The sequence below is a fragment of the Rissa tridactyla genome, chromosome 5 (assembly GCF_028500815.1).
Source record: "Rissa tridactyla isolate bRisTri1 chromosome 5, bRisTri1.patW.cur.20221130, whole genome shotgun sequence".
NCBI lineage: Eukaryota > Metazoa > Chordata > Aves > Charadriiformes > Laridae > Rissa > Rissa tridactyla.
The window spans coordinates 5600525-5627709 of NC_071470.1; the positions used below are offsets into that span (position 1 = coordinate 5600525).

The 27185-nt window shown below is 39.0% G+C and overlaps 1 protein-coding gene across 4 annotated transcripts; it reads left to right on the forward strand.

Moving 5' to 3' along the window:
• Positions 1 to 26937, forward strand: TRAPPC11 (trafficking protein particle complex subunit 11). 4 transcript variants are annotated; one of them, XM_054202482.1, is made up of 29 exons: positions 4 to 494; positions 1792 to 1961; positions 2384 to 2454; positions 3265 to 3379; positions 5303 to 5402; positions 6123 to 6196; positions 6425 to 6521; positions 7363 to 7496; positions 7839 to 7986; positions 8821 to 8914; positions 10248 to 10327; positions 10427 to 10505; positions 10596 to 10650; positions 12108 to 12253; positions 13349 to 13410; positions 13513 to 13645; positions 14304 to 14434; positions 14950 to 15105; positions 15614 to 15801; positions 16496 to 16644; positions 18228 to 18349; positions 19002 to 19121; positions 19477 to 19542; positions 19644 to 19800; positions 21421 to 21529; positions 22837 to 22928; positions 23832 to 23965; positions 24346 to 24513; positions 25954 to 26937. In XM_054202482.1, the coding sequence occupies exons 1-29, from the start codon at positions 291 to 293 to the stop codon at positions 25996 to 25998; spliced, it is 3399 nt and encodes a 1132-aa protein (XP_054058457.1). In that variant the 5' UTR covers positions 4 to 290; the 3' UTR covers positions 25999 to 26937. The 4 variants fall into 4 exon arrangements, 3 of the variants coding, with proteins under 3 accessions (XP_054058458.1, XP_054058459.1, XP_054058457.1); XM_054202483.1 differs by lacking the exons at positions 24346 to 24513; positions 25954 to 26937 and having other exon boundaries at positions 1 to 494; positions 19619 to 19800; positions 21432 to 21529; XR_008466555.1 differs by lacking the exons at positions 23832 to 23965; positions 24346 to 24513; positions 25954 to 26937 and having other exon boundaries at positions 1 to 494; positions 19619 to 19800; positions 22837 to 22887.
• Positions 26938 to 27185: the final 248 nt, after the last annotated feature.

Genomic DNA, 27185 nt, shown 5'->3' on the forward strand with positions numbered 1-27185 from the left:
ACGCTCGCTTCCTGAGGCGGCGGCCCTCCCTCGCCCTGCCCGCCGACGCCTCCCGTGACTGGTGGCGGGGCCGAGTCCCGGCGGTGAGTGGTGCCCGGGACGGGCCCAGTGCCCTGTCAGCGCCTGGTGGTGCCGCGGGGAGCTGCCGCGGCCAGGGAGTAGTGGCCGGCCTGGGCCGCGGGGAGCTGCCGCGGCGAGCTGCCGCAGCCGGGGAGGAGCGGCCGGCCTGGGCTGCGCTGAGGGCTGCCGGCCCGCCCGCCGCCTCGTAGGCCGCCTTGCCCGGTCTCAGGATGACCCCGACGCAGTGGGACTTCCCGGTGGAGCTGTGCTGCCGGCCTATGGCGTTCGTCACCCTCACCGGCTTGGACGTGGTGTACAACGCCGTGCACCGAGCCGTCTGGGACGCCTTCTGCGCCAACCGGAGGGCCGACCGCGTCCCCATCTCCTTCAAAGTGCTACCCGGCGACCACGAGTACCCCAAGTGCCGGACCAAGGTAGCGAGCGGCCTGTGGCCCGGCTGCTCCCCGGCCCCTCGCAAAAAAGCCACCGTCAGGCCCCGGGGGAAGGGGGGTTGCGGAAGTCGGTGGCTCCCTGAGGGGAAGGGCAGTAGCAAGGGGCTGGGTTGAGCTGCCTGGTTTGCCGAGCAGCCCTCAATGCCTAGTAAACTTTATATATACGAGCCTTTAATGCTCAGCCCAGCTTCTGTTGCGCCTTCCCCTGCTGTTGGAGGGGAAGCGAGGGGAGTTTGAAGCCTGAGAAAAATTGTCAGGGCTAAGGGCGCTGTGACAGACTGCTGTGAATGCATGGGAAACCAGGGTGTCTTAGCTCGTAAGCCAGAAGTAGAGAAAGCCAGTAGACTTGTTTCTTAAAGTACTTGCTGTTCATTTACTCAGCATTGAGCTGCCTGGTTTACTGAGCAGCCCTTGCACTGCTTAACGCTAAGCCTGACTTCTGCTGCCTCTGCCCCCGCTATTGGAGTGGAAGCGGAGGGAGCTTGAAGCCTGAGAAAAATTGTCAGGGCTAAAGGTGTTGTGACAGAGTGCTGTGAACACATAGAAAACGAGGGTGCCTAAGCTTGTAAGCCAGAAGTAGAAAAAGCCAATATGACTTGCTTTTTAAAGTACTTGCTGTTCATTTACTCAGCTTTAAGGTATGCTTGTAAAATTTGAGCTTTAATGAAACCCAAAGTCTAACTGTTCATTTATTCAGCATTAAGGTACGCTTGTAAAATTGGAGCTTTAGTGAAACCCAAAGTCTGACTCTAGAGAAACTAGATATTTGAAACTGGAGTATTCTGCAGAAAATATAAAGCCTTTAAGCAAAATTCAGCAGAAAGAATATCTCTGCTCTTCTTTCTGTTTTGCAATGGCAGTTAAAAAGCAATGTCAATGGGTTTAAGCATTGGAAAACTACATAATTCTGTGGTGCTGGCAAGCATCAGGAATACTAACTGAGTTCTCCTGGCTCTGTTTGAGAGCCCCTGAAGAGCCCCCTTTTAAAATAAACCTAATTTTTCATGAAGGTGTGTGAAATGTGCCTCTGAACTTGACCTTTTTCTCCAGTCTACCTGAAATCTGCTGTTCTTTGTTGCTGTTATCTCTGGCATCAGGCCCTGATGCCAGGGAATGAGGTGTGTGCCTTACTCAATAGGAAGCAAAGACTTGAGGGGAAGAATGTTAAAGGGAAGATAACAAACATATCCACAAATGACAAGAATGCAGAGGCAATTCCCCTTCTCCTGCTATGCTAAGAGGCTTTTGTAACTTGCTTTAATAACCTCAATGTTTTCAGAGGACATCCTATGAATGGTATATTCCAAAAGGAATCCTGAAGACTGGTTGGATGAACAAACACCTGAATTTGGTTCCAGCACTTGTTGTGGTGTTCTATGAACTAGACTGGGATGAGCCGCAATGGAAAGAAAAACAGTCGGAATGTGCCACTCGAGTTGAAATTGTCAGGTAGGGTTTTTTCTCTTGGTTCATAATGTGCTACAAGCTAATGGTAAATGTGAATTGCAGAATCCTTTTTGCATTCTAGGATATATAAATATATTATTGTTTTCTTAGACACAAATTAAGGGTAACTTGAACTTTGCTTTTTGAAGTACAATTGACAGTAAAGAAACAGTAAAGTAAAAACAGCCCCTGAAACTTTGCTTGCTAAACTCTGCACAACCACTTTGTCCCATCTGAACAAAGAAGAGCGCGCAGCATTCTGTGGATGATGCAGCATGCTGTTGTGTTTGGTTTTATTTCTTAAATAGCATTCTTTCACTGCTTTCATCTAGACTGAAATCTCTTTTTTTTTTTTTTTTTTTTTTTTCCCCTGATTATTCACAAATAAGTGAAACCTTGACACTATGCTGTTGTTCTTGTTTTAGGCAAAGTTTGCAGGGAAGAAACACAAAAGTTGCTGTGGTTCTAATTCAGAAAAAAACACCGTTACCTCCAGGTACTAGAAAACTCTGTGCACAGTTGCGGTGATCTCATTTTTCAGGAGGCCTGGCGGACTAAGCTATTGTTTATCACATTATCTGCAGTTTATAATGTAATGTCATCTATGTACAGTATGTGCATTGTGTCTGTGGGACGGTGTACAGATGGAAAGAGTGGTTGACCCTAAACATTTGATACTTTTATCCATAACTTCTTCCTCTGAAGTCCAAGTCCATCTTTTGATACACAGTATAAAAAATGGTTTGCCTTCTTGTAAGCAAGTTGCATTTTAAACCTTGCTTTAGATCAAGAAAAGATACAGAAGCAATGAGAATTTAGAGGAAGGGTGTTTGGTACCTACAGAAGCCTTTTAGTGTGACTCAGTTTTGATCAACAACATTTTGGAGTCAGATGGAGCTGTGAAATGGGATATGTTTTATGTTTCTGTAAACCTGCTGCTTCAGCCGTAGCTGCTTAGTTCCTAGTGTCTGGCAAACCATTTTTTGACTTCATTTTTTCTCTACCTGCTATATATGTTTGTCTTTTCTGGATGCTATTGTATTTCTCAAGCCACAGGATATTTAATGCTGTGAGAGAGATGAAAAGCTTATGTCATCTTTGTAGGTTGTTGCTAGCTAAGCTACTCCTAGAAAGCTTCTGTAATGTGTTCTGGATGAAGCATGTAGTACTCCGAAAGAAGTAAGAAAGAATATGGTCTTAGTTTTATCTATATTAGATTTTTCCATACCTTGTACTCATCAAGCTTTTAGAGTTTAACGTTGCAGCACCACACGCCGCTTACTCGCACTTTCCTTGTCTTTGCCAGGGGAAGATGTTATTGCATCGGAGAGGGCAGCGGCTTTATGTAATGCTTGTGACCTTTCTGGAAAATCCCTCTTTGTACTTCCACACACTGATCACCTTGTTGGTTATATTATAAGGTAAGTGACTGTAAAACACTGGTTTGCGCTGTTTGCTAATGGAGAGGTTGAGAGAGTTGATGAGTTGGGATGCCTGCAATGTGGTACGCTCATTGCAGACCAGCAGTGAGTGTTTTATCTGTTTGGTGGAATTCTTCAAGTTATTCTGCAAGCTGATGAATTCAACACAGCTCCCCTTTCTCTGTGAGGCTGAGTAATGACTGTCAGAGATGTTGCTTTTGAAGAAACATTATTAGCTGTCCCAAGACGTTCCCTTCCTCAAGTTGGATAGAGGCAAGGTGGGCTTTTCTGCCTCTACAGCGGTTTTGGCCCTGCTGGTTTGAAATATTTTTCCCTACAAATGTTTCATTAGGTGTAATTCTGTATTAGCAGGTCTTTGCTTTTTTTTTATGCTCAGTGGCATTTTTCTGGTTGCAAATGTTACATCTTTGTCATTTTTTGTTTCTTGTGCTTTCTGTTTTAGTATTTACAGGGAATGCGGCTTGAAATAAATTATAAAGGCCTCTCAAAAACAGAACAGAGGGAAAGGAAGATAGTCTTGTGTAGACCCAAAAAGAAAGGCTCAAACTAAGGCAAATCATGGTTTATTAAAATTAGTTTTAATTTTTCCAGACATGCCCTGGGAGAGGAAGGGTCTTGGCCTGAGAGACTAATTCTTCCTTCTCTCACCCTCATATTCACATATAAACAGTGAAGTTCTCAACATAAATCGAAGCTGTTATGGTATCCGCTACTAGAATTGATCAAAATAAAGTAGCCATTGCTTCTGTTTTTTTATATTTTGCTCAGTGTTAACGAGGGAATGTTTACCATGTGTTAACTAGTGGAAGCCTCTGCAAACTGCATATAGCTGCATTTTGATATGAGATTTGCAACTGTCTCCAAGTTTGTGAACATAAAGCCCTATCATTAGGGATTAGTAGCTTTCAGTGCACATTTAAAAAAAAAAAATTGAGCATGTAATAATGTCAGAATTCCTGTTATTAATCTTTTTGTTTCGATATTTTTAATTGAGATTTCATAGTAGTAAAACAATAATTTTTTTTTTACCCCTTGGACTGGCTTGTCTTTTCTTATACGGCTGCAATATACTGCTAAAATAAGTATGATAGGTAGACTTAATTTATCTTGTCTTCCTTTTGTGACTGAACTCCTAATTAATAGTTGCTGTCCATTAGTCTGTGCCGTTGTTCTGCCCATCCTCTGTTGGGTGACGAGCAGAACACAAGTTGTGACCTGCCTCAGTCAAAGTCTGCAGGGATCCCTTCTTGGCCAAATCTCAGAACACGTGCTTCATCCTTTATTTCCTGTGTGCATTGCCTGGATTCTGGTCTTGTTCTAGTTGATTTTACTTATTTTAATATGATCATGCAGCATATGCTTCTTAGATGCTCCTCAGCCTCGTACACGTACAGGTAGCTGTTGATGTTTGGACAGAATGATGAAACCTGGTCTGTGCCCTCATAATTTTATTTACTGCTATTTTTTCCTTCCCACTTGTCCCGCCACAGTCCAGCAAGTAAGATCTTGACCTGTTCAGACTTATCCGAAGAGCCTCTGCAAAACTTGCTTGTTTTGACTGAGGCGTCTCTCTACTTTCTGTTGCCTTGCAAAATCTGAACAGTTTATCCTCAGACTTTCTCATGTTAAATACTAGAGATTGTTGTATGAGAAATCAATATATAAAGCTTTCAAACCTACTTGTTCTACTGTGTGTTACCCCAGTGAAAGGTTTTGCGTGAAGAGTTTTTTGTCTGCAGACTCTTACGCTGTGTGGTAACTTAAAGAAGAGTTTAGTAATACTTCAAGCTACTTTGCCAACCCTAAAATAAGCATGTTTAAAAATAACTTATTCTGAAAAACTTCAGAATTTCTTTGTATGTGGGAGAAACTTAATGAAACTTAAGAGCAACTTTGTTGCAGGTTGGAAAATGCTTTCTATGAGCACGCACAGACTTACTATTACACAGAAATACGAAGAGTTAAATCTCATAAGGAGTTCTTGAACAAAACCACTCATCAGGTAACGTTACTGTATTTTTTAAATACTGTGCAAGTTATATTGCATGTTAAAACATGAAAATGAGGGTTGTTTGTTGCTTAAACATTTTTATTTTCCCCTTCCAACTTGAGATGCCTTCTTTCAGTACAGAAAGTAAAGCTGGTTTTATTTTCTGCAACTTAAACTTTGATTGGTTTTGTTCTTTCATTTATTTGTCTTCCTCATATTCCTTAGAGGAAAGGCTACAGGAAGAGCCACAGCCCAAAAATGAAGTTCTCGTATTAAAAAAAAAAAAAAAAAAATAGACCCTAATAATAATAAATAATTCTAATAAATTTTTAAAAAATTTCTATATGTGGGAAGTGCTTCCCTTAGAAGTTCAGAACTTAAACTTGCCCTTGATTTGGCTTTTAGCTTTTGCTTTTCAAATTGTTAAATATTTGCTCAGACATGCAATGTTCTGTTGCAATTGCCAGCTTTCCTCTCTGGGAATCGACACTGGTGTAGAGGTTTTGGGGTGTTACAAAGCCTCTCCCTTGTACCAGGTGAAAGGCTTGGAATAGATTAAATCTGTTGAAAGATCACTGCTGCATCATGGTGGCAGAGAGAACCATTAGGAAACAGTTGCATTTTCAAGTCAACTGCTATATTATGTGAACCTCTGAGATTATCACCTCTGTCTGCTTTGTAGGTAGCAGGTTCGGATGTTTGTGAATGATGTACACTGATTATATTTTGCAGCTTTTATTTGTTAGACACCAGTTCAAAATAGCATTCTTCAGTGAGCTGAAACAGGATACGCAGAATGCTCTCAAGTAAGACTCACGTAATCTTCCCCCACCCTCTATATCCCAAATTACTGCTAAGCCATAGACTATGATAAATATTTTTGAATGCAAAATTACTTAAACATGTACGTAAAGGGTGAGTTCTTCACTGGGAAGAACACTCTGATTGGAAGGCTGTTTTCCGCTGTCAGCAATCCTTTTTTTAAGTTTTATTATCTTGTATGATTTAACTCTGATTTAATTATTCCTGCGTAGAAATTACAGGACTGCCTATAATCTTGTGCATGAACTGAGGGCTCATGAAACAAACATGCTGGAAATCAAGACCATGGCAGGATTTATAAACTACAAGGTAACAAGTGCGCTTGTAATCTTTCACAACCTTTACTTAAAAAATAAAAAAGTTGATGCATCTTTAATGTGTAAATGTTTAAAAGTTCAATTTTATATTGCTTTTAAGGAGATGAATTACAAACAGCTGTCAGTGGAATGCCAGACTTGCGAAGACTTCTGAATTCCACACAAAAGAAAGATCCTTAGCTGAATTTTGGGAGTGTCTTGAAGGACTGGAGTTCATATGAGATGCAGTCATCTGAAAGACTAGACTCTCTTTAACTCTCACTCTGTGCGGGGGGAATGAAAACAAGGGTTGCTTGTTCCTTGACTATTTTTGTCATCTTGCAAAGCTTAAGCCAGTCTAGTTCAGTTCCTGCTTGTTAGGAGGAGGAAAATAACTCTTTAAGAATCAGACCATACTTCTGTGGTATTTTGGGGGGTTTTAGGTAAAAGAAAACTGTCCCACCACTTACAACAATCCTGGAGTTGGACTCCATCAAATTTTATTTGCAGACTGCAGGCTTCAAAGATAATGATCCTCCCTAATGGCTTTGCAGTTCCATCTTAAATTTAGCCTTGAGTTATGCAGTCTTCTGTTGATGACTTGGGGGAGAAGGGGAAGAAAAATAACATTAGGTGAAATAGGGGACCACATGGTTTCGAGTGTAGTACATTATGGTTTACATCTGGTTTTCTCCCACTGTCTTCTATGCTATTTGAGCTCATCAGAAATATGTAAAACTAGTTTGTTTGTGTTTTTGCGAGTGGCATTTTTGGTTTGTGGTTTTTTTGTTTTTCAAAGCTAATCCTTAGCGGCCTAACACAGTTTTTTTCGCTCTTATTTTGATTTCTTCTAGATCTGTCGTCTCTGTTTTCAGCATAATACTCCACTGGATGCAATTGCTCAGTTCAGGAAACATATTGACTTGTGCAAGAAAAAAATAGGAAGTGCAGAACTGGCTTTTGAGCATGCTGCCTGGATGTCTAAACAGTATGTTTTTCCTTAGTAATGTTTCTGTTTCAGTTCTTGTATAGCCTTGCGAAGTTCGCTGTTTTACTTGTCCAAGCAAGATACGAATCCTGAGCTCTTTCTCTAAGAAAGAGATACACTAGATCATAAAAGCGGTATGCTATTATTCTGTGTTGCATTGATTATTGACCGCTCTTATCTGGGAACGAACAGGATATGACACAAATGCAGCTGTAGAACTTAGGTGCAAAAGTTAGAGAAGCATCATCTCTCTTAAGACTAAACAGAATTTTTAATTGAAGCGTACCTTTCAGTTCAAATTGCTATTCTGTACGTAATCTTGGTTATGAATTTTTTTAATAGATTTCAAGCTTTTGGTGACTTGTTTGATGAGGCGATTAAGCTGGGATTGACAGCAATTCAAACGCAGAATCCAGGTTTCTATTACCAGCAGGCAGCCTACTATGCACAGGAACGAAAACAACTAGCAAGTATGCTTTGTAACCATGATGTAAGTTGGGAGGGGAGAGAATGCTTTGCGAGTAACCAGATAGTCAGTTAGCTAACGTTTGAGTCTCAGATGGTAGTGGAATAATCTGTAATATGTGTAAATGAAATCTAAGAAAAGGATATGTGGGTTTTTTTGATGCTTATTAACGTTACAAGTATTTGTTATGCATTGGAAAAGTTACTCCAGAGCACATGCATTAGTGTTTATTTCATTCCAAAAAATTCTGATGTGTTTTTAAAATACTTCCTAAAAAAATAGTGTACTTTCTACATCTCTGGGTACTTGAAAACTTACTGTTTTGTTTTTCCAGTATATTTCTCTATATATACGCTGTACCTGGTGACTGACAGGCAGCAGAGAGACAGGAGCATTAGTATTTGGGTGGGTGGGTGCGTGGTGGTTGTTGTTTTGAGGGTTTTTTTGAGACTTGCATGGCAGAAAGGGTTGCATGGAAAACCAGTCTTTGCAGTTGATTAAACATATATGTAGCTACTCTCCATCTGACGTGTCCCAATTATTTAAAAAAGTCTTTGTTCCTATTTGTGCTGTTTATTATTCTTGGATTATCTTGTTAGGAACTAGTTTTAAAAAGGATTACCCAGTTATTCTTTAACAGTATTTGAGATGAAAGAAGTAGGATGTCAGTCTGAATGAGAAGTATTTAAACGTTTGGGTTTCCTGAAGTACTATTTTTATACAGGTGGCCGGAAAGTTGTATGTTTTGGAGCAAATTTCTTCTCTTATGTGCATGTATATGGGAGCATCGAATCACTTTTAATGCTTTAAAATGAAACATGAACCCCTTTTTTATGACTATATTTGCTGAATTTACAGTCCTCTGTGATATATCCCAATCCGGATCCCCTGGAAACGCAAACTGGAGTGCTTGACTTCTATGGGCAACGACCATGGCGGCAGGGCATATTAAGTATGTTTCTGTGTCTTGTATCTGTGGCATTCAGACAAAATTCTTGAGCTGTTGATCCTGCCAGCTGATTTAGTGGGCATCAGCATGTAATCCCTTTTCCACTGAGACAGGCGCAGGGTTGGGACCTCGCTCTCTTGTTAGCTGGTGGTACGACTTGAACACCAATTGGAAGTGCAGGAAATGTGTTTGATCTCTACAACAGAGAGAAAAGAGAACCTCAGGTTTATACAGGATCAGGTTTTCAGCAAGGTTGCGTAGAGCCGTGCTGAAGCTCTGCTGCTGCTTTCTTTCTGTTGCTGCCTAAGCTACCTGTAACCAGCGTTCAGCGGGAATGCCTGGCTGCAGTGAACCACAGTCCTGGGAAGAGAAGTTGGAGAACTGGGTACAGCAAAAGTAACGATGTCCCTGAATGTGGTTGTTATAAATTCATCTTGCCAGCCGTGCTGTATCTTGCCAACTGTAGACAGGAACTCATGACTTACTTTCTGAAAAAGCTTTTTGGATTTCAAAATGGATTGAGAGGATGCAATGACTAGATTTTAATCCAAAAAGGAATTTGTGGTTTTCCTATTAAGGAGGATGTTTTCTCAGAAATTGAGACTTTGAATGTACAGCTTTGAGCTATGCATGAATGAAGATCTCAGAACTGCATGTGTATTGTTGACTGTGGTCTTACTTCCCTTTCTCATTCTCTGTTTGGTCTCCTGTTCTCCATTCTCTGCATGTCCTTTGGGCTTTGCCACTTTATTACTGCTCTCTTTTAAAGACTTTATTTCATTTACTGTAAATACAGAACTGTCTAACCTCTCTTATCTTCAAGTGTTATAAAATTAGAATCTACTGCCAAGGTTAAACAGTTTAAGATGAAAAGAAACTTTACCTGTTGCAATATATTCAGGTGTTTTGGTTCCACAAGAGTTTAGTCTTTTAAGGCCCTATATAGTTCTTCATGTGGAGAAACATAAGCTCGAATCCTTGCTTGAGATCAGATAGGAAAAGGGCTAAAAATTTGTCTTAACATATGTGCTTTAAATGTTAACAGATGCAGCCTAAAGACTAGGTTGTCTTGCTGTAGTTTGCTATTTTGGGGTCGCTTCAGATAACTTTTTTTTTTTAACAAAAGGCAAGATATTTTTTCCAGAATTTCCCTTCTAGAACATGGAGGATGGATGAGTTCTTAAAACGCTATATCTGTTTCCTAGGCAAAAGAATGTTTAAGAGTTTGAGCGTGCTTGAGTTGGAGCTTGCATTGCATCTAGTTCACTACATAAATAGTTCCCTTTTGGGTCTGGACAAAATACCAATTTCATGGATTTTTCATTGTCTTATGCAGGCTTTGATCTTTCTGATCCTGAAAAGGAGAAGCTGGGGATTTTATCCCTACAGTTGAAAGAGAAAAATGTCCTTCACTCGGTAAGTTTTATTCTACAAAAATAAAAGTCAAAGTCTGTTTTCTAACATTATCCTAATGTTTGCATATGTAATAATACTGGTAATGGTTTTATCTATTAGGAGCTAATAATAGCTTTGTTGAGTAATGCTGTCGCGCAGTTCAAGAAATACAAATGTCCAAGAATGAAAAGTCATTTGAGTGAGTACAGATAACCAGATGCATTTTTTTTAAAATTAATTTTTCAAAGACTTTCAGTATTGACCTGATACACTTATTTTTTTCTGTCAGTGGTTCAGATGGGAGAAGAATATTACTACGCTAAAGATTATACCAAAGCTTTGAAGTGAGTACCACTCATGATTGCCGCTTTCACGTGCTGTTCTTCTCACTAAGACCCCATGTCTCACTGGTATGGAATAATGTTGGAAGCTCATCTGAGATGCTCCTAGTACCTGGATTTGATTGAAGCACGAGCTTTGGAGTCTGTGAACTCCACTTACACCAAAAAAAACCAAAACAGATATGATGAGTCAGTCAGTTAGTAGAGTAGAAAGACTTCCTGCTGTAAGATGTTGTGGGGATTTGACTTATTGGGCAAATATTATGTATTTCTAGCTCACTGATTGAGTCTCTCTCTCTCTCCCAGAAGTGATTTATGAAACTTGCCTGCTACTACAATGAGAATATAGTTAATTTAATTACAAACTTTGTAGTTATAAAATTCAAAAAATATGGAAAAGTAGCTGAAATTCTGTTTATATACCAGGGAGTTAGCAAAAGGAATTATTTTTATTGGTGCAGTTTTCTGCTATTAATGACTACAGAGCTAGGAAAGCTTAGTGCTGAGGTACAGCTACCATCTTTTCTGAAGCATGTGTCTTATGCTTAGTTTCTTAATTTTGTATTTTTAAGGGGAAACAGAGTCAAGGTCATGTTAACTAAGAGTCCCGTAATGTTTTCATTCATTAGTTTTCAAAGATCACATGTTGTAAAGGGAGTGTGCTTGAAGTAGGAGAGATGTATTTACTGTTGTTACTGGCTGACTGGAAGCTACATGGAGCAGAAGATAGGCTAAGATAAGCAGGTCAATTTGTATCAAGCCTAATTTTTATGCGAACAGCATTTCTTATTTATGTTTGGGTAGATTTTTCTGAAGTAGGCAGAAACTCTTGTCTTGAACAGTTGAAAAGAGTTTTAAAAAAAAAAATAATTCACTTCTCTGCTTTGCTAGTAATAGCAAACGTTGCTGAGTATTAAAACCATATTAGGTTATGCAGTTTTGCCCGATAAAGATTGATGTGTGTGGTGTCTGTAGGTTTTTGAAACCCTTGAAGGGAGCAGGGGATAGGAGGGAAAAGAAACATCTCAGCTTAAGGAACACTAAAAATCTTCAGTTTGGAAGGGGACTTTATTGTGGGATTTTGGTTTCTTTTTCTTAAAACTTACCACATACTCAATAGTAAAGCATATTTCTAATGCAATGCTGGATGAAGACTATTCTGTCCAGTTTCTGTTTTGCTAGTTTCTTTATGTGAAGGCACTTGAGTTTTCCTGTTTTTCTCTTGTTAAAATTGTTCTAGCCTGAAATAGAAAAGTCGTGGAATAAATGTGTTTCTTTACAATAACTTCATGCTGTTTTCAATAAATCGCTGTCATATGTAGACAGTAGACTTGACTTTAGTCAAGAATTTATATTAGTGAAGATGAATTTTGTATTAATGACACCAAGTAAATGGGAGTGTCTAAAAATATTGGTGTGTATAACTTGGGTTTTTTTTTCTTAATTTTACTGTATTGCAGACTCTTAGATTATGTTATGTGTGAATATCGCAGTGAAGGATGGTGGACACTTCTCACTTCCATATTGACGACAGCTCTGAAATGTTCATATCTGATGGCCCAGCTAAAAGACTATATAACTTACTCTTTAGAGCTACTGGGTAGAGGTATTCTTTTAAGAAATATACTCAGCCTATACAGAAAAACTTAAAAGTGTGTGTATTTGGAAGTCTGACAGACCCCGTGCTTACAGGACGTCAAGTGATTTGACTACAATATCACTGTATACCTATGCTGAATTTTTATTACCTTCTCTCATGTGCTGGAAGTTGAATTTTCTTGCTTTTCTATTACAAAATTCATTGCCTTCAAATAGATTGTGTCAGGATATCTGTGGCACAGAGCTTAGTTTGACACTGTTCAAATAATGTAACAGAAACTTCCTGAGCTTTGGGATGGGGCGAAGAACTGTAACGTAGCTAAAGGGGAAAAACTAGCACCATTTTTCTGGACTTTAAAATCCCAAATGTGCTTCTGTCAGACTTTTTACTAGCACTCTGCTGATAAAATACGCATGTGGTATGTTTTAGGGGAAAAAAGTGACATAGGATGGCTGCACAGTAATAATGCAAGCACTCTGCTTCGTATGATGTCTGTTACTTGGCGTTGTGGAAATAATCCTTTTGTGCCCTAAATAGCTAACTAATACCACTGTTAGAGTAGGGGTGGTAAAAATGGGTTTGCATCTTCTGTTAGCTAACCAGGATACTCTGCTTTGTGTTAAAGAATAGCCAATGAGACAAACCCGCCTTTCTTCATCTTCAAGAGGAGAGTGCTTATTTTAATTAGCCCATTTTTCTCCCTGTCTCCTTCTCTAGTTGTTTCTAATATTATCCAGGCTTGCCTCTTTGCATGTTCCTGACTCTTCTACTGTTTCTTCCCTTTTTAAACATAAATAAAAAGAAGGTATAGGCATTATTCTCTGGAGGTCTCTTGGTTCCAATAAATTAGGAAATGCTTGTGTAACCAAAAAATATTTTACTTGGTTCCAGTGGAAGTAAGAGGAAACGCTTAAAATGGGGGAAGTTCTGAAAACTGAATGAATCCTTCATTATTAGTAGATAAGTTAGGTCCCGTCCACCCCCGCCGCCCCGAATGCTTTTTTTGAAAGATGCAATCTAAAGGAAAGATTTAAAATTAAGTTTAAAAAAAAAAAATGCTTGCTTCTGTCTTATAATCTCTGTTTTTGTTCTGTTTGCTAGCATCTACTCTTAAAGAAGATCAGAAATCTCGAATAGAAAAAAATCTAATAAAAGTTCTAATGGTAAGTGGCAAAACTCCTATTAACCTTTTAAATAATCTTAAGAGTGGTCACTGTTTGGTAACCTTATTTTATTGTTATTTGTAATCTTCTGTCTGGATACAGAATGAAAGCCCTGATCCTGAACCTGATTGTGACGTTGCTGCTGTGAAAGCATCACAAAAATTGTGGGCTGACCGTGTTTCCTTGGCAGGCAGTAATGTTTTTACAATAGAAGTCCAGGATTTCATACCATTTGGTAAGTAAGAAAGCAAATTTACATCAGATAAATAAATTTCAATGTAGTTATATCTCAAAAATAACGAACTAGGAAAAAGTATAAAGTGTGTGTTAAAGCCCGCAACACAGAATCTCTTGTTTCAGCACTGATCTGTTCTTATCTAAATTGGTAAGATAAAAAATCATGAGAGAAGCCAGTGATCTCTTATCCCTAATATAGATTGCTAAAGAAGAATGCTTTGCTTCTTGAAATACTTCTGATGCTCTGGCATGCTTAGAAGTAGGATTCTGAGGAAAGAAAGCAGAATGTGTGCGAAGTAATATTCTCCATAGAAAGGGGGCATGAGTGAGCATTAACTACAAAAGAAATGTATCTAAGTGTACAGAGTTGTTGTTTTTTTTTTTTTTCTGCCTGATGTCTGCCTCTTGTTTTCTCTGCGAAGGTTTCAGCCAAGTGCTGAAAAGTGGCTTTCTGTAATAGCCAAATTCTTGCTAATAGCCAAACTTGTCCCATTTTACATACAAACTAAAGTTTTAAGAGTATACACAGAACAGTCTTTGCCACAATTGTTTCAAGAGTTTGCTTCTGGAATGTAATGTTGTAGTTTGTTTAACACCTACTACTTGTTTCTTCTTTTTTTTTTATTGTTTTCCCTTTTTTTTTTTTTTAATTCCAGTGCAGTGCAAAGCAAAGTTTCTTGCTCCTAGTTTTCATGTTGATGTTCCTGTGCAGTTTGACGTGTACCTGAGAGCTGATTGTCCTCATCCTATCAGGTTTTCTAAGCTCTGCATCAGTTTCAATAATCAGGTAACGATCTTCTATCTCTGACCTAGTGATAGAAGCTTATTGTAAGAATGGAATAATATCTATCAGTGGTTTTAAACACAAAAAAATTTCAAAACTTCTTTCCAAAAATTATATTAATACTTAAGTTGGAAAGGTGTGTCTTCTTTTTGCATTATCTATCACTTTTGACACGTATATTGACACTGTGATAAAACTCCCAAATGGAGTTTGATGAGTTCACCTATTGTATGTTTGTCTTTCTATTAAGCTCTCTAAAGTTTCACAAGGATGATTTTAATGTCTTATTTCTCTTGGTGTTCTTACATGGAGCTACATTAATATCATGGATATCTTGTCTCAAAGAATTGCACTGTAATTACTTGCAAAGTTTCACGTCAATAGTGTGAAAAGTAGCGAGAGCCCGTATAGTTTGATGCAGTTACACAGAGCCTTAATATTTGCTATGCTACTGTTACTCTCTAAAGATGTTTTAAGTCTGGATTTATCACCTTTTTTTCTCCACTCCTCCATTGTAGGATTACAACCAATACTGTGTGGTAGAAGAAGCCTATCAAAAAAGTGATGTTCTAGAACAGTCATCGCAAGGAACAATGTGCTTAGTCCCTGGCAAAACGAGAAGGTTCACTTTCAAATTTGTTGCAAAAACTGAAGATGTAGGAAAGAAGATTGAGGTTTGTCAGTCTGTTTTACACCTTTCCTACTAATGCTTACAAAGAACTCAAAACTACAAAGCTGCTTCTAATCTGGCAGTCATTACTAATGTCACTGCAGTTCCAAATGTTTGAATTCTTGAAACCGAGTAACAAAAATGAGAGTAAAATTTTATTGGCAATGCCACAGCAAAAAAATAATCACAAAAACTTAAGAGTTGCTTCGAGTTTGTTTGTGATTTTTATATGTGCAATATGTTAAAAAAAAAAAAAAGGGGGGGGTAGGTGGTATAGCACTATGGGAGGGTAGGAAACTACAAAATACTGCACTGTACACACATGAGCACAGATACTTTTCCCACCACTCTTTCATTAAATGAAATCCTGGAGCTGTGAGGTGTTCTTCAGTCTGCTTTTTGGTGATACACATCTTTATTGTGCCTGTATTGGAAGTCGGAAAACTATATTCTTACAGTAGGTGATGTGAAGACAACGTTATCGATAAGTGTTTTACACTTGTGTCTATCAGATCACCTCTGTGGACTTGATCCTGGGAAGCGAATCTGGCCGATGTGTGATTCTGAACTGGCGTGGGGGAGGTGGAGATGCTGCATCATCTCAAGAAGCATTGCAGGCAGCACGTTCCTTCAGGCGAAGACCTAAGCTTCCAGATAATGAGGTGCACTGGGACAGCTTGACTGTTCAGGCAAGCACTATGTGAGTAAAAACTTGAAAATATATATATATGATGGATCATTGTGAGTCTCTGGTAAAGTCCTGATCACCCTGCCTAAAAGAAGAAGAAAGTCGTGTTGGGACTTGTTTAATATGAGCTTTTTAATATGTCTTTGCTCAACTGGGGATAAGATATGTACTGTCTTAATTCTTTAGGGTTTTTGAGGCTCCAGAAGTACAGAAAAAGCTTGCATTGATCTCTGAGCATACGAGTATGCTTTAGTTCTGCCCTTCGCCTAACTTTGCTAGGCAGACTTTTCCCAGATTTTTGTGTAAAATAGGACATGTTACTGTTCTGTTACAAAAGCCGTCAGAGAAACAAAGAATCCCTAAGAAACTGTATTGGAAAATAATTATTAATATACAGGCTAATGCTAATTTAGATGTATTCAAAAGAATTAAATCCGATTGCTGTTGGGGGGCTGGGGGGGGGGGAAGGTGCTTTTTCTTTCCTGGCAGAATATCTGAACCATTAACACTTATTACTGGGGTTCCAAACTGGTTTTATAGAGTTCTTCCCATCACGTTGCTTTTCAGGAATCTCGCATCTCCTAGTTGAATAGGCCACCAGTTCTCAGAACTCTCTTAAACAATAGGTTGTTTTAATCTCCTTTAAACTAAGCTTAAAAACTTGTTATTTGAGAAACATACAATAACTGAGTCTTTTCTCTTAAAGGATTATTTCTAGAGTGCCAAACATTTCTGTTCAGCTCCGTCATGAGCCTCCTGCCCTGACTAATGAAATGTATTGTTTGATTGTGACAGTCCAGTCACATGAGGAGACAGTGGCCAAAGATGTTAAGCTTACAGCAGGTTTAAAGCCAGGTATTTGGGGTAATTTTCTTTTAATCCAGCAGTCTCCTAATTGACTCCTTGTTCTTGATGCAATGCAGAAAAAATACAGTAAATCGCTCTCCTGCAGTAATTAAGGGACACACCAAAGTGAAGGTTGGCAATGACGAGATACTAGTGGTAAGAACAAGAGCCAAAAGACTTATTCCGTTATGGTTATCTTAGCCACGGCTTGTCAGTGGTGCTTACGTGGGTATTTTTAAAAGTGAAGTCTTGAAAGTTAAGTTTGAAAGAAAACATGGAAGCTCTTGTATTCCTTCCTAACCTTTTATTTCATTTGCTCATAACTAAATTTCTCTCTTCCCAAGAGACAGATCTTTTTCTTGCTGAGATGAAAGCATTAGACAGTGCTAGATAAACGGTTTCTAAATATGGTCTTTGTGGGTTTTCTCCCACACCCAACCCTGCTTTTTTGCTCCCTGGTCTGGGCAACGTGGCTTGCTTTTTAAACTACTTGAAAACCACTTGAAATCTGGGGAGTGGTGTAGACTAAGACAGTATTCCTTCAAATTAAAAAGAAAAAGTGCAAATATTGTATGTCTAAGTCCTAGTTAGCTGTATGTAGTTATTGCTGACAGTTTTGAATGTGTGAAGTCCAAATGTTGTAGTTGGTATGCCTATTTATAGCAATTTTCCTAAAAGACAAAAATATTTTTAAGCCACTAGCATATAGGATGCAATATGTACTGTGTAGTCTAAAATAGAGCTACATTCCCTATACATTTTTTGCGGTTCACTGCAGTCAGTGGAGTGTTCTTTAGACTTATTTAATTGGATGTTTGGGCTTGGCTCCTGAAGCAGTGTTTAGTAGTCTGTCTTGATTTTTTTTTTTTTTTTTTTTTTTTCCTCCTTTTGATCTCGACTCTTAACACGTGAGATGTAAGGCCAATGTGGGCTTGCTGATTACCCTAAAAGAACAATTGAAATTTGACATTTCATTTATAGAGAAGGTGATATATTTTCCACGGTTGCAACTCTTTGGCAAGATGTAGCTTGTCTTCCTTTGAAAATTATCCACGTCATTGCAGTAATGCCATTATTCTAGTCAACCTCTGACTGAAGAATGGTGTCATTTAACATCTATACATTGTTTGTATGTATTTTCAACACGGATGTGGAAGAACAATTTTAAAAAGATGGAAAATCATTAAGCCATGCTCTTCAAAACAGAAGAATCACAGAGCAGTGAAACTTCCTTTTTACTTCATATAGAGTACCAAGAAAAACTTGGATCACATAATCATGTTGTGTTTTGTATGTGGTAGGGAACATCTAGATATGATTTCTGATTTTTGAGGCTTTTCTTTTTTTCCTGGCCTAAACAGATGAAACAAAAACCTTGCAGGATGTGATCCCTCCAAGTTATGAAACTTAAGGTGTTGTCAAATCTGTCCTCTGCTGGTACTTTTGAAAGCTTCCCTCAACCAAATGAACAACGTTAATTCCTCACGTTTTGGGGGTGGTTTTTGAGATGAATATATTATTATTTGTAGTTATTGCTTTCATGCTTCAGTGACGTAAGCCGGTGTGGATATGAAGACTGTTTTTAATCCTAGGGCAAGATGCCAACCTGACTCAGAAAACTCAGGTGACTCTTCATGGAACAGACGCCTGTGATGACTCCTTTCCCGCACTGCTTCCTGATATCCCTGTAGGAGACTTGCAACCAGGGGAAAAGGTGAAGGCTTAAAACCTTCTTTCTATATCACACTTAAGAAAATGGGATCAACTAATAGGACTCTCATAGGAGGACCTATGTTTACTTCCAGATATCTGAACTGATAAAAGAAATACTTAAGGCATGTTTTACCTATGGTTTACTTGTAGTTTGGTATTTCTTTTGCTAGATCCCCTTTTGGACTAAATTTGTGAATAAGGTGTATTCTGGGATTGATGGGAGATAAAAAATAAAATAAGGAGGCTAATCTCAACTGTGAATTAAATGCACTGCCGAAGGGACAGTAGATGATAGTGAGTGTGATTCAACATGGTAGAGGATCGAATATGCAGATGTTGCATCAAATTGAAATTGTGACTAGTAAACGAGAAGTTGGATGCATCATATATGACGCAGTATTGGTTCTTTTCTTGTACTGTTAAATAACAGATGAGCATCAGTAGTGAAGCAACTGGAGCTGTGCTACTGATTAAAATCGTTCACTGAGTGATTAAGATCATGCATTGTAGTAGATTCTTTATGGTCAAAATAATATCATTCTGCTGTTGGCCTCTTGGACTAAGTAAAATGATTAGCCAGTTTTGGGAAGCTCTAGGCCTAATTAATGTAATTTAGGTATAGCTTGGCTCATACCATCTCCTTTATTTTGCAGCTGGAAAAAACAATATACATTCGTTGTGGAACAGTTGGTTCAAGAATGTTTCTCGTTTATGTTTCTTACTTAATCAGCACAATCGTTGAGGGGAAAGAAATCCTCTGCAAGTGTCACCGGGTAAGATTTAAAGATGCACCAATTGGTGGAGATACATTCATGAAATGCAAGAAATATTCTCAATCTGAAGGCTGTAATTCCAAGTCTCTTAAAAGCCTCTCTAGTGGAAAAAAAATGCTAGTCAGCAGTGTGGTAGTGGTATGGGCAGTTTTATAAGTATAATTGGAAGAAAAGTTTTCTATATTTATTCTTAAATATCTTGAAGAGACATTCTGCCCTGGGGAGGACTTGGCTAAATTGGTGATTAAAAGTAGCGTTATATTAGTAACCTTTGACATCAATAGCCAGCTCTGAAACTGAATATAACATTTTTTGCCCCCCCCTCTTCTTCCCACCCCTTTCGTTACCTATACAGGATGAAACTGTAACCATAGAAACAGTATTTCCTTTTGATGTTGCGGTCAAATTTGTCTCCACAAAGGTATGTGTTTGAAAAACTGTTGATATTTTGGAATCACACCACTTTAAATAGTCACACCCTGTTTAGTTAGAAATAGCCAGATCTTGTGTCTGTCTTGACAGCTGGAGCACTTGGACAGAGTATTTGCAGATATACCGTTTTTACTGATGACAGACATCCTGAGTGCCTCTCCTTGGCCTCTCACTATTGTCGCCAGCCAGCTACAGCTGTCAGCTTCCATGACCCCAGTAGATCAGCTGGAATCTTATGTGGAGAACGGTAAGTTTTCTTAGATCATGCTCTCTATCAGGAGGATACTCTTTACATAAGTTGGGAGTAAGAAAGGGGGACACTTTAAACAGCATTTACTTATCAAACTCTAAATAAAAGAAAGCTGCTTAATACTATAGTTGCTTGCCAGAACACCACTTAAACAGCAGTATGCTTCAAAATGTAGTTCTGATTCACTAGATCAAGTAGATAGGCTTGAATGATAGATAGTAACCAAGATTCTAAATATAACAGATGTAAGGGAAAGCACCTGAAAGTACTTCTGATCCACAACTTCTTAGATATCCATATGAAAAGATGCTCAATGTTTCCAGCGTTTATGGGCTACGTATACTTTCTGGAATGCAAACGCTTTACCACATGATAGAGGCAGCATCCAAAGTCTAATGTGATCTACCTCCATGATTGCAGTCATGAAACTAAAAAATGTGAAGCTAGACAGGATAGGCTATAAAGAACAGTTAGAAGGCTTTTTTATACTAACACAGTTTAATAACTTATTATTTAAATGTAAAAAAAAAAAAAATTACAGATCTCAACCTTTAAGAGTGCAGTATGTTAGCTTTAAAGTCAAATAAATGGAGTACTTAGCAGTAGAACTGATCCAAAAATCTTCCAACAAAACATTGTCTTTGCATTTGCTGAGTCAGAGATAGGAAATTGTGGGTATTCTATAAAAATTTGGAATAAAATGAGGCAGTCTGGATGGGCTGCTTGATTGTGGGTCTGCTGTCCACCCATGTAATCAAGGACTTGCAAGACTCTAGTTCCTCTGTAGATTCAAGGGTTACCTGGCAAAAAGCAATTATTTCCCAGGTCCTTTAGTCTTCAAACAATGAGATTTCATCTTCAGCTCTCACACCTTGTGCTTCATGGCTTCTGGCTGATGCTCATGGGCTAACTGCCAGGAGGTATGAACTCCCCCAGATATGAGCTTTGGCTGATTAAACTGATTAAAAAAATACACCTTTGGTTGATTTTTCCCCCCCCCCCTTGTAAAACTTATGCAAAATTAATCATTAATGTTTATTGACTGAAACATCTGTTTCCATAGTAATTTTTTTTAAATTGCTCTCTAAGTGAAAAGGTACTTTATTTTAGTTCATTCAAGAGGAGGGGAGGAAAAAAAAAAAGAAGAGAAGAGTGCAAACTCAAAGCCATTAGATTTTTCTTGTGTTCCCTCTTCGCTACCTCTAATCCATTTGGGTGGGAGAGGAGAAACGTCTCTGTTCATTTTCATTTTAAAACACGCAAGGCATCTTACGTTGATGTCTTGGAACTTGGTGTGGGAAAAGTGTAGAATTTGAATCGGTGTTATTTTCCTTTTTTGGTGTGTGTGTATAAACTCTAAAATTGACTTGTTCTGTGTGTACATGAAAGACCTCATAATTCCATTCAGAAAGTAAATTGTCATTTATTTGTATACATCGCCTTTTTATGTATTGGGATACTTCGCAATCAATATTGGATCTATATATTACGTAGGTATAGTTTGTAAAGTGCTTTAAAGGCCTCTCTGGCTGAACACTTTGTGTGATATTGGATTTTTAGCCTCGGTGGCTTCTGCAGTAATGATTACACTGATTTTAAACCAAATCTTGCTGATAGTTGTTTTACAGACAGGTGAGAGTGCCAGCGAGTGCTTTTGCCTTCGGTGTCCTCCAGTTACTAACGCTAGTGGAGTGGCAACTGGATCTTATATCATTTCCTGGAAGAGGTAAGTGTCTCTTGGCCTGGACGGAGAGAGGAAGTAAGTTGGTTGTTTTTTAGGGAGGATGGTGAGTTGGGTTTTTTGGGGGGGGGAAGGTTTTTTGGTTTTTGGATCTTCCTGTAGCAAGCACTGTCTAGACTTTGGACCTTACTAATTACTGCTTAGCTTGTTAGATTTTTTTTTTAATAAATACATTTTCCACTTGAGAGAAATATTATGTAGTTATGGTTTTAACATTCCATGAAGCTGCTTTTGTAAGATCTCAGGTCAATTACAGAGCTGTTTTGTCACCTTCCACTCCCTGTTTTCTCTAGTCACGAAATATTTCACCCAAGAAGCCAAGTCAAAGGAATAGTTTTGCGATAGCAGAAACAAACAAACATTTGAAATGGGAAAACTCTTTTCCCACCCTAGATCGTGTGTTTATGTATTCACTCCCTTTTCAAACACAAATATTGAGGTATATCTTCTAGTTCGCTTTTATTTAGTTTTAGAGCTGTTCAGTGTTTATACTTGCCTTTTGCCATTTTATTTCCATGCTATGGCACTTCTTTTGCTCGCTTCGAACAATCTAGTACAAGGATTTGGATTTTTAATAGAATTTAATAAAATAATAAAAATTAAAGAAAAAAGTATACAATATGTACAAAACCGTATCCAGCTTCCAGTGTGACGATCGCGTCACCAGCAGACACAGGAAAAGTCCCAGACTGGAGTCAGTGACTGACAGGAGCTGAATTCCAGAACTAGAGTCAGGAGTGCTCGGATCAGGATCAAAGGCAGACGAGCAGACAGGGTCCTCCTCAGACGTCGGCCATTAAAGAAAAAACGAGCCAGAGCCCCCCTCGCCCCTTTGATCCCTCAGCTCTTATACTGAGCGTGATGCAGATGGGATGGAATACCCTGTTGGTCAGTTTTGGGTCCCCTGTCCCGTCTCCTCCTCCCTGCAGGTGGGACCCCTCTATGCTTCTCCGCTTCCGACCCTCTAACGGGGCAAAACAGCGAAGTTAGCTGACCTTGGTCGTTATAGCAACAAGTCTAAGCAAGAGCCTTTGTGCATACCGTTCCTTGGTATGATCAGGTCTTATCACTCTGAGAGTGAACAGTGTCTGAACAATATGCCGTTTATTTCAGACTTTAGTCAGTTAGAAGAGGCCCAGCTAAAAAGTAAAATTACAAATCAGAAAATTGGTTCTGTTTTACCTCAAACCAGGACATTTAGTCATGTATAAGTGGTATTCTTTTGGCGTACTCACTTGATACTTCATGTTGTATAACTTTCAATGTGGTCTGCGTTTGACTTCTTCCTGCAGAAGCTCACCTGTGGAAAGTGTACCCGTTGTTAGTACAGTCATCACGCTACCGCATGTGGTTGTAGAGAGCATTCCCCTCCACGTCAATGCAGGTAACTTGGCAACATACACGTGCCCATTAGAATTTTAAGAACCCCCGCAGTTTTACAGCATCCAGACCTTGCATTTACTGCAGCAAAAGACAGAAAACTAATGCTGGATATTACAGAGCTAGTGAAAGAAACCATTCCATCACTCAGACTGCCCCAAGCCTTGCTTCCCTTTCCCCCCTTCAGTTCAAGGGAAGAGCTGGAAGGGAGTTACATAAATGCGTTCTCTTAAAAGCTGTCAATGCATCGACCTGTGTTATGTGGCAGCACAGAGGCCAGAGTTACCTCTGCAGATGCTGCCTTCCCAGTAGGCTTCTCTAGACGCCTATGGCAAGAATTGTTCCGTCCACCCACGCCCTGGCTGCATCCCAGGGCAGAAACAGCCTGGAGAATTGGAGCTGCTTGCGGGCAGGTGAACTGTTTCTCTTCTGGCACTTCACCTGCATGAGAGCAGAGGGGTAGTGGAGAGCTCACTGAACACACAGGATTCCGATGCATTCCTCGCTTTGGTTTCCTTTATACTGAGTTTCTTCCACCATCCTTTCCTGTTATATTTTGAAGGAGCTTCCTGACAGTATCTGATAGGGTTTTGGTAAGCTGACAATACCCAGCAGCAACCAAAGGGACTTCCTAGTTAGCATTCCCGGACAGTGTTAGCAGTCGGGGGTTTTGTAACTAGATGTTGAAGAATTTTTATTGAAAAGTTGTAATGAACTTATATTCTGTTCTTTAATCCTTTTTTTTTTTCTGAAAAACCTTGTGAGAAATGCTTTAGATGCCTAGTTATTGCATCTCTTTTTTGTCTTCAAACTTTTTGCTGCTCTTTGTGATAGACTTACATTTTAAAGTTCCATACATAAAAAAAAAAATATTTTGTATTTGAGATTACTTTCTTTCTTTCCAAAGATCTGCCGTCATTTGGTCGAGTCCGAGAATCCCTCCCTGTCAGATATCACCTGCAAAATAAGACCAGTTTAGTGCAGGATGTGGAGGTGTCAGTGGAACCCAGTGATGCCTTCATGTTCTCTGGCCTTAAACAGGTACAAAATTGTCACATCTCCTGATCCTGCTGGTTTATCTGGTAGTGAAGAATACATTGATTAGATGCGTGTTGACGTGCAGAGAGGACGAACCCATGTTAGATGTTTAAAGTAGGTAAAGTAGGTTCTGAAAGAACGCATGGATGGGGACTCCATTTATAGGAGGGCTGAATGGAAGCCTGACTAAGAGCCGTTTGTCATGTTGTTTATGGGTAACATGGTGTTTTGGTATACAAGGAATAGTTTAAGCAGAATAGCAAAGTAGTTTCATTCTTTCCAGCTTTGGAAAGCAAACAGTGGGTAAACAGAAAGTAAACAGAGGGCTGCTTTTGGTCACAAAACTTATCTGTGTTTGTGGCTTTTTACTTTTCTTTTTTAAGATCCGATTAAGAATCCTTCCTGGCACGCAGCAGGAAATGTTATATAATTTCTATCCTCTGATGGCTGGCTATCAGCAGTTACCATCTCTTCACGTTAACCTGCTGCGATTCCCAAACTTCACTAACCAGCTGCTCCGACGATTCATACCGACACACATTTTTGTAAAGGTAAGACACTGAGAAGTGCCTTGTGTTTAAAGGCTTCCTGTGGCGCTGCTTGGTTTTTGGGGAATACCACCCCAGCTCTGCTCAAAGCTGAGTATTTCTAAGCAGACTAAAATGGCGGATTGTGACAGAGTTATTTGCTTTAAAAAGTCTCGGGTTGTGCATTGGTGTCATCAACCAAAATCCTTAGGAAATCTGTTCAAGTGCAACAGTTATTTCGTTACAATTGGATGAACTAGCTGAATGTTTCCCTGTTATTCCATCTTTTGCTCTGTAAAATGAGTTTTTAAAGCGGTCTATATTTTGAGTACAATGGAGCTAAATGTAATGAAATACTTTAATACCGTAATTTGTAGCACTCCTGGGAAAAAAAGAAGTGTTTGAGCAACCCATATGACTAGGGTCTGAAACACTGCAGCATCCCACACCTCCCTAAATAACTCCTAAAAACACATCCTCTCAGTGAATCGCTCATTCTAGATTCTTTTTCTTAAATGGTATGACTCTGAAGACACTTCAGTCATGTCATGAAAAACACATCACGGGCTGCTTTTGACTTTTTAAGAATCATTTAAATCCAGTTGCCCAAAACAGTGCTTTCTCTTTCCACTGCTGCTGTCTCCAGGATATTGTATTCACTTTTTAGTCAGACTCTTAGCAAGCGAGGAGCCTGAAGAGTTTGTTTATATGACTTGAGATGGCACTTGTTCAGACATCTGTAATCCTGTTTCCAGGAAATGGGCCTGGCGTTCTTTCAATTTTGTTTTAGCCAAAAGAGATAGGCAGAACTTACTTTTTTGCATATGCTGTCAATCAGTGGCTCTTCCAGACTGGCTGTCAAGATGTCCTCCTAAGTCAATACAAAAGGCTTTTTTCCTCAAAAGTGTGGTGTTCTCAATGCTTCTGTGGAATCTCTAAGGCTTCAGAATTCTTTGCTTTTGCTTTGGAGTTGTCAGGACCTCAAAAAGCCTTATTGTAAGGATGCCTTTTCTTCTTTAAAACTTCCTCCTTGCTCTCTCCCATCTCTAGTGATTCCGCTTAAAATTCCTCCAAGAAACTGTCAATCTCATTCCTGTTGGATGCATTGATGATTATCAGCTCTTTATACTGTGGTAGTACTCACAACTCTGGCCAGCCAGGCCTTGTGCTAAGCTGTCCAAATGTGTTTGGAGATGCTCTTGGCATTTCACAGGGCGATTGAGGAGCTGAGGCCTCTGCCAGGTACTTGCTGGGCCAAACTGACATTCCAGTTGGATGTCCTCTGTGTTTGTGATACCGTTGGAAACCCTTAGGAGTAAGGATAGGCTTAATGCCATGCTTGTCATCAGTGCAATAAATTGCAAAGTGAGTTTCATAACAGCATCAGTCTTCAGCGTTTTTTGGTTTTTTTTTTTTAATTCTCTGTTTTTTGTTTTGTTTTGTTTTGTTTTGTTTTTTTTAAAGCCTCAGGGTCGTCAAGCGGATGATAACTCGATTGCAGCTGCGTAACTCCGAGACCCGGATCTCTGCACTTAAAGAAAATGGGATGTTGCACAGAATATGTAAAGCTTCCTTTGGAAACGTGGCTTTGATTAAAACATAAGAATTAAATTTTATTCTTCGATTACAACCCCTAGCAGAACTAATGTTTAAAACTAGTCTTTTGTAGACTTCCTTTAAAGGATAAACATATGAGGAAAACCTGGTGCTTTATTTAACAGGAACATTCTTTTGAAGTTAACTTTGAATGTCAAACTCTTAAAAGTATCATTAAGGCATATTAAATGTCTTGAGTATTTAAGTGAAGAAATGCTAATTCGTGTGACCAAAACCGAAAGACGTTTTCATAATTAACAGTAAGTTGAAGTGCAAAGTTTGTACTTGCTACTAGAGATTTGCAACATTGAAAATGACCATCCTTTACAGCAGTTTGTGCTCTGCCACTTGTGTTGAGGGCAGAAGAGTGTGTGCAGTAGCACGGTAAACTACAAAGGGTTACAATGAACTGTTGGAATTGAGCGTCTTACTAGTTCTTTAAAGCCGTAAATCTAAAAGGCACTATTTCTCCTGGGTAAGCCATACATCCGAATTTGAATGCGGCAGCTGGTCTCATGAATAGGGAGATTCATTTGTAACAGCTGGGCTATCCAACCTGAAGCTGATACGGTTTTTGGATTATTTTTACACACACAGCTTCCAGATTAAAGATAATGTCTTCATAGTCTCCTGCTGTGTGAATTGGAAAAAATGGACATCCTACTGTTGTACAGCTCCGGATGAACTGGTGTTTAAAATACAGTAGATCACGTGTATATAAAAAAAAAAAAGTATTGTGAAAACTTCAGTTGTTTAACTTTCTAAATAATTACGTTTTGATTGCTTGGGAAATACCTTATTTATTGTCAAAGTGAAGTTCTAATAAACAGCTTGTAACAGAGTAATTATGAAGCTGTGTCCTTAATTGCATTGTTTTCACAGCCCTTGTTTCATAACTCTGGTCTGTCTTGTGGGCTGATATGTTCATTTATGGCACTGAAGTCTAAAATACCAGCTGTAATACTTGGAGAAAAGCATTAGAGAAAGATGTAAACAATTCTTACCATTGAAAGGACTGTAGGCTAATTAGCAGTCCTGCAAAAATCCACATGAACACATACAGCTTTTCCATGGAGTACAGATATAGTTATATTACATGA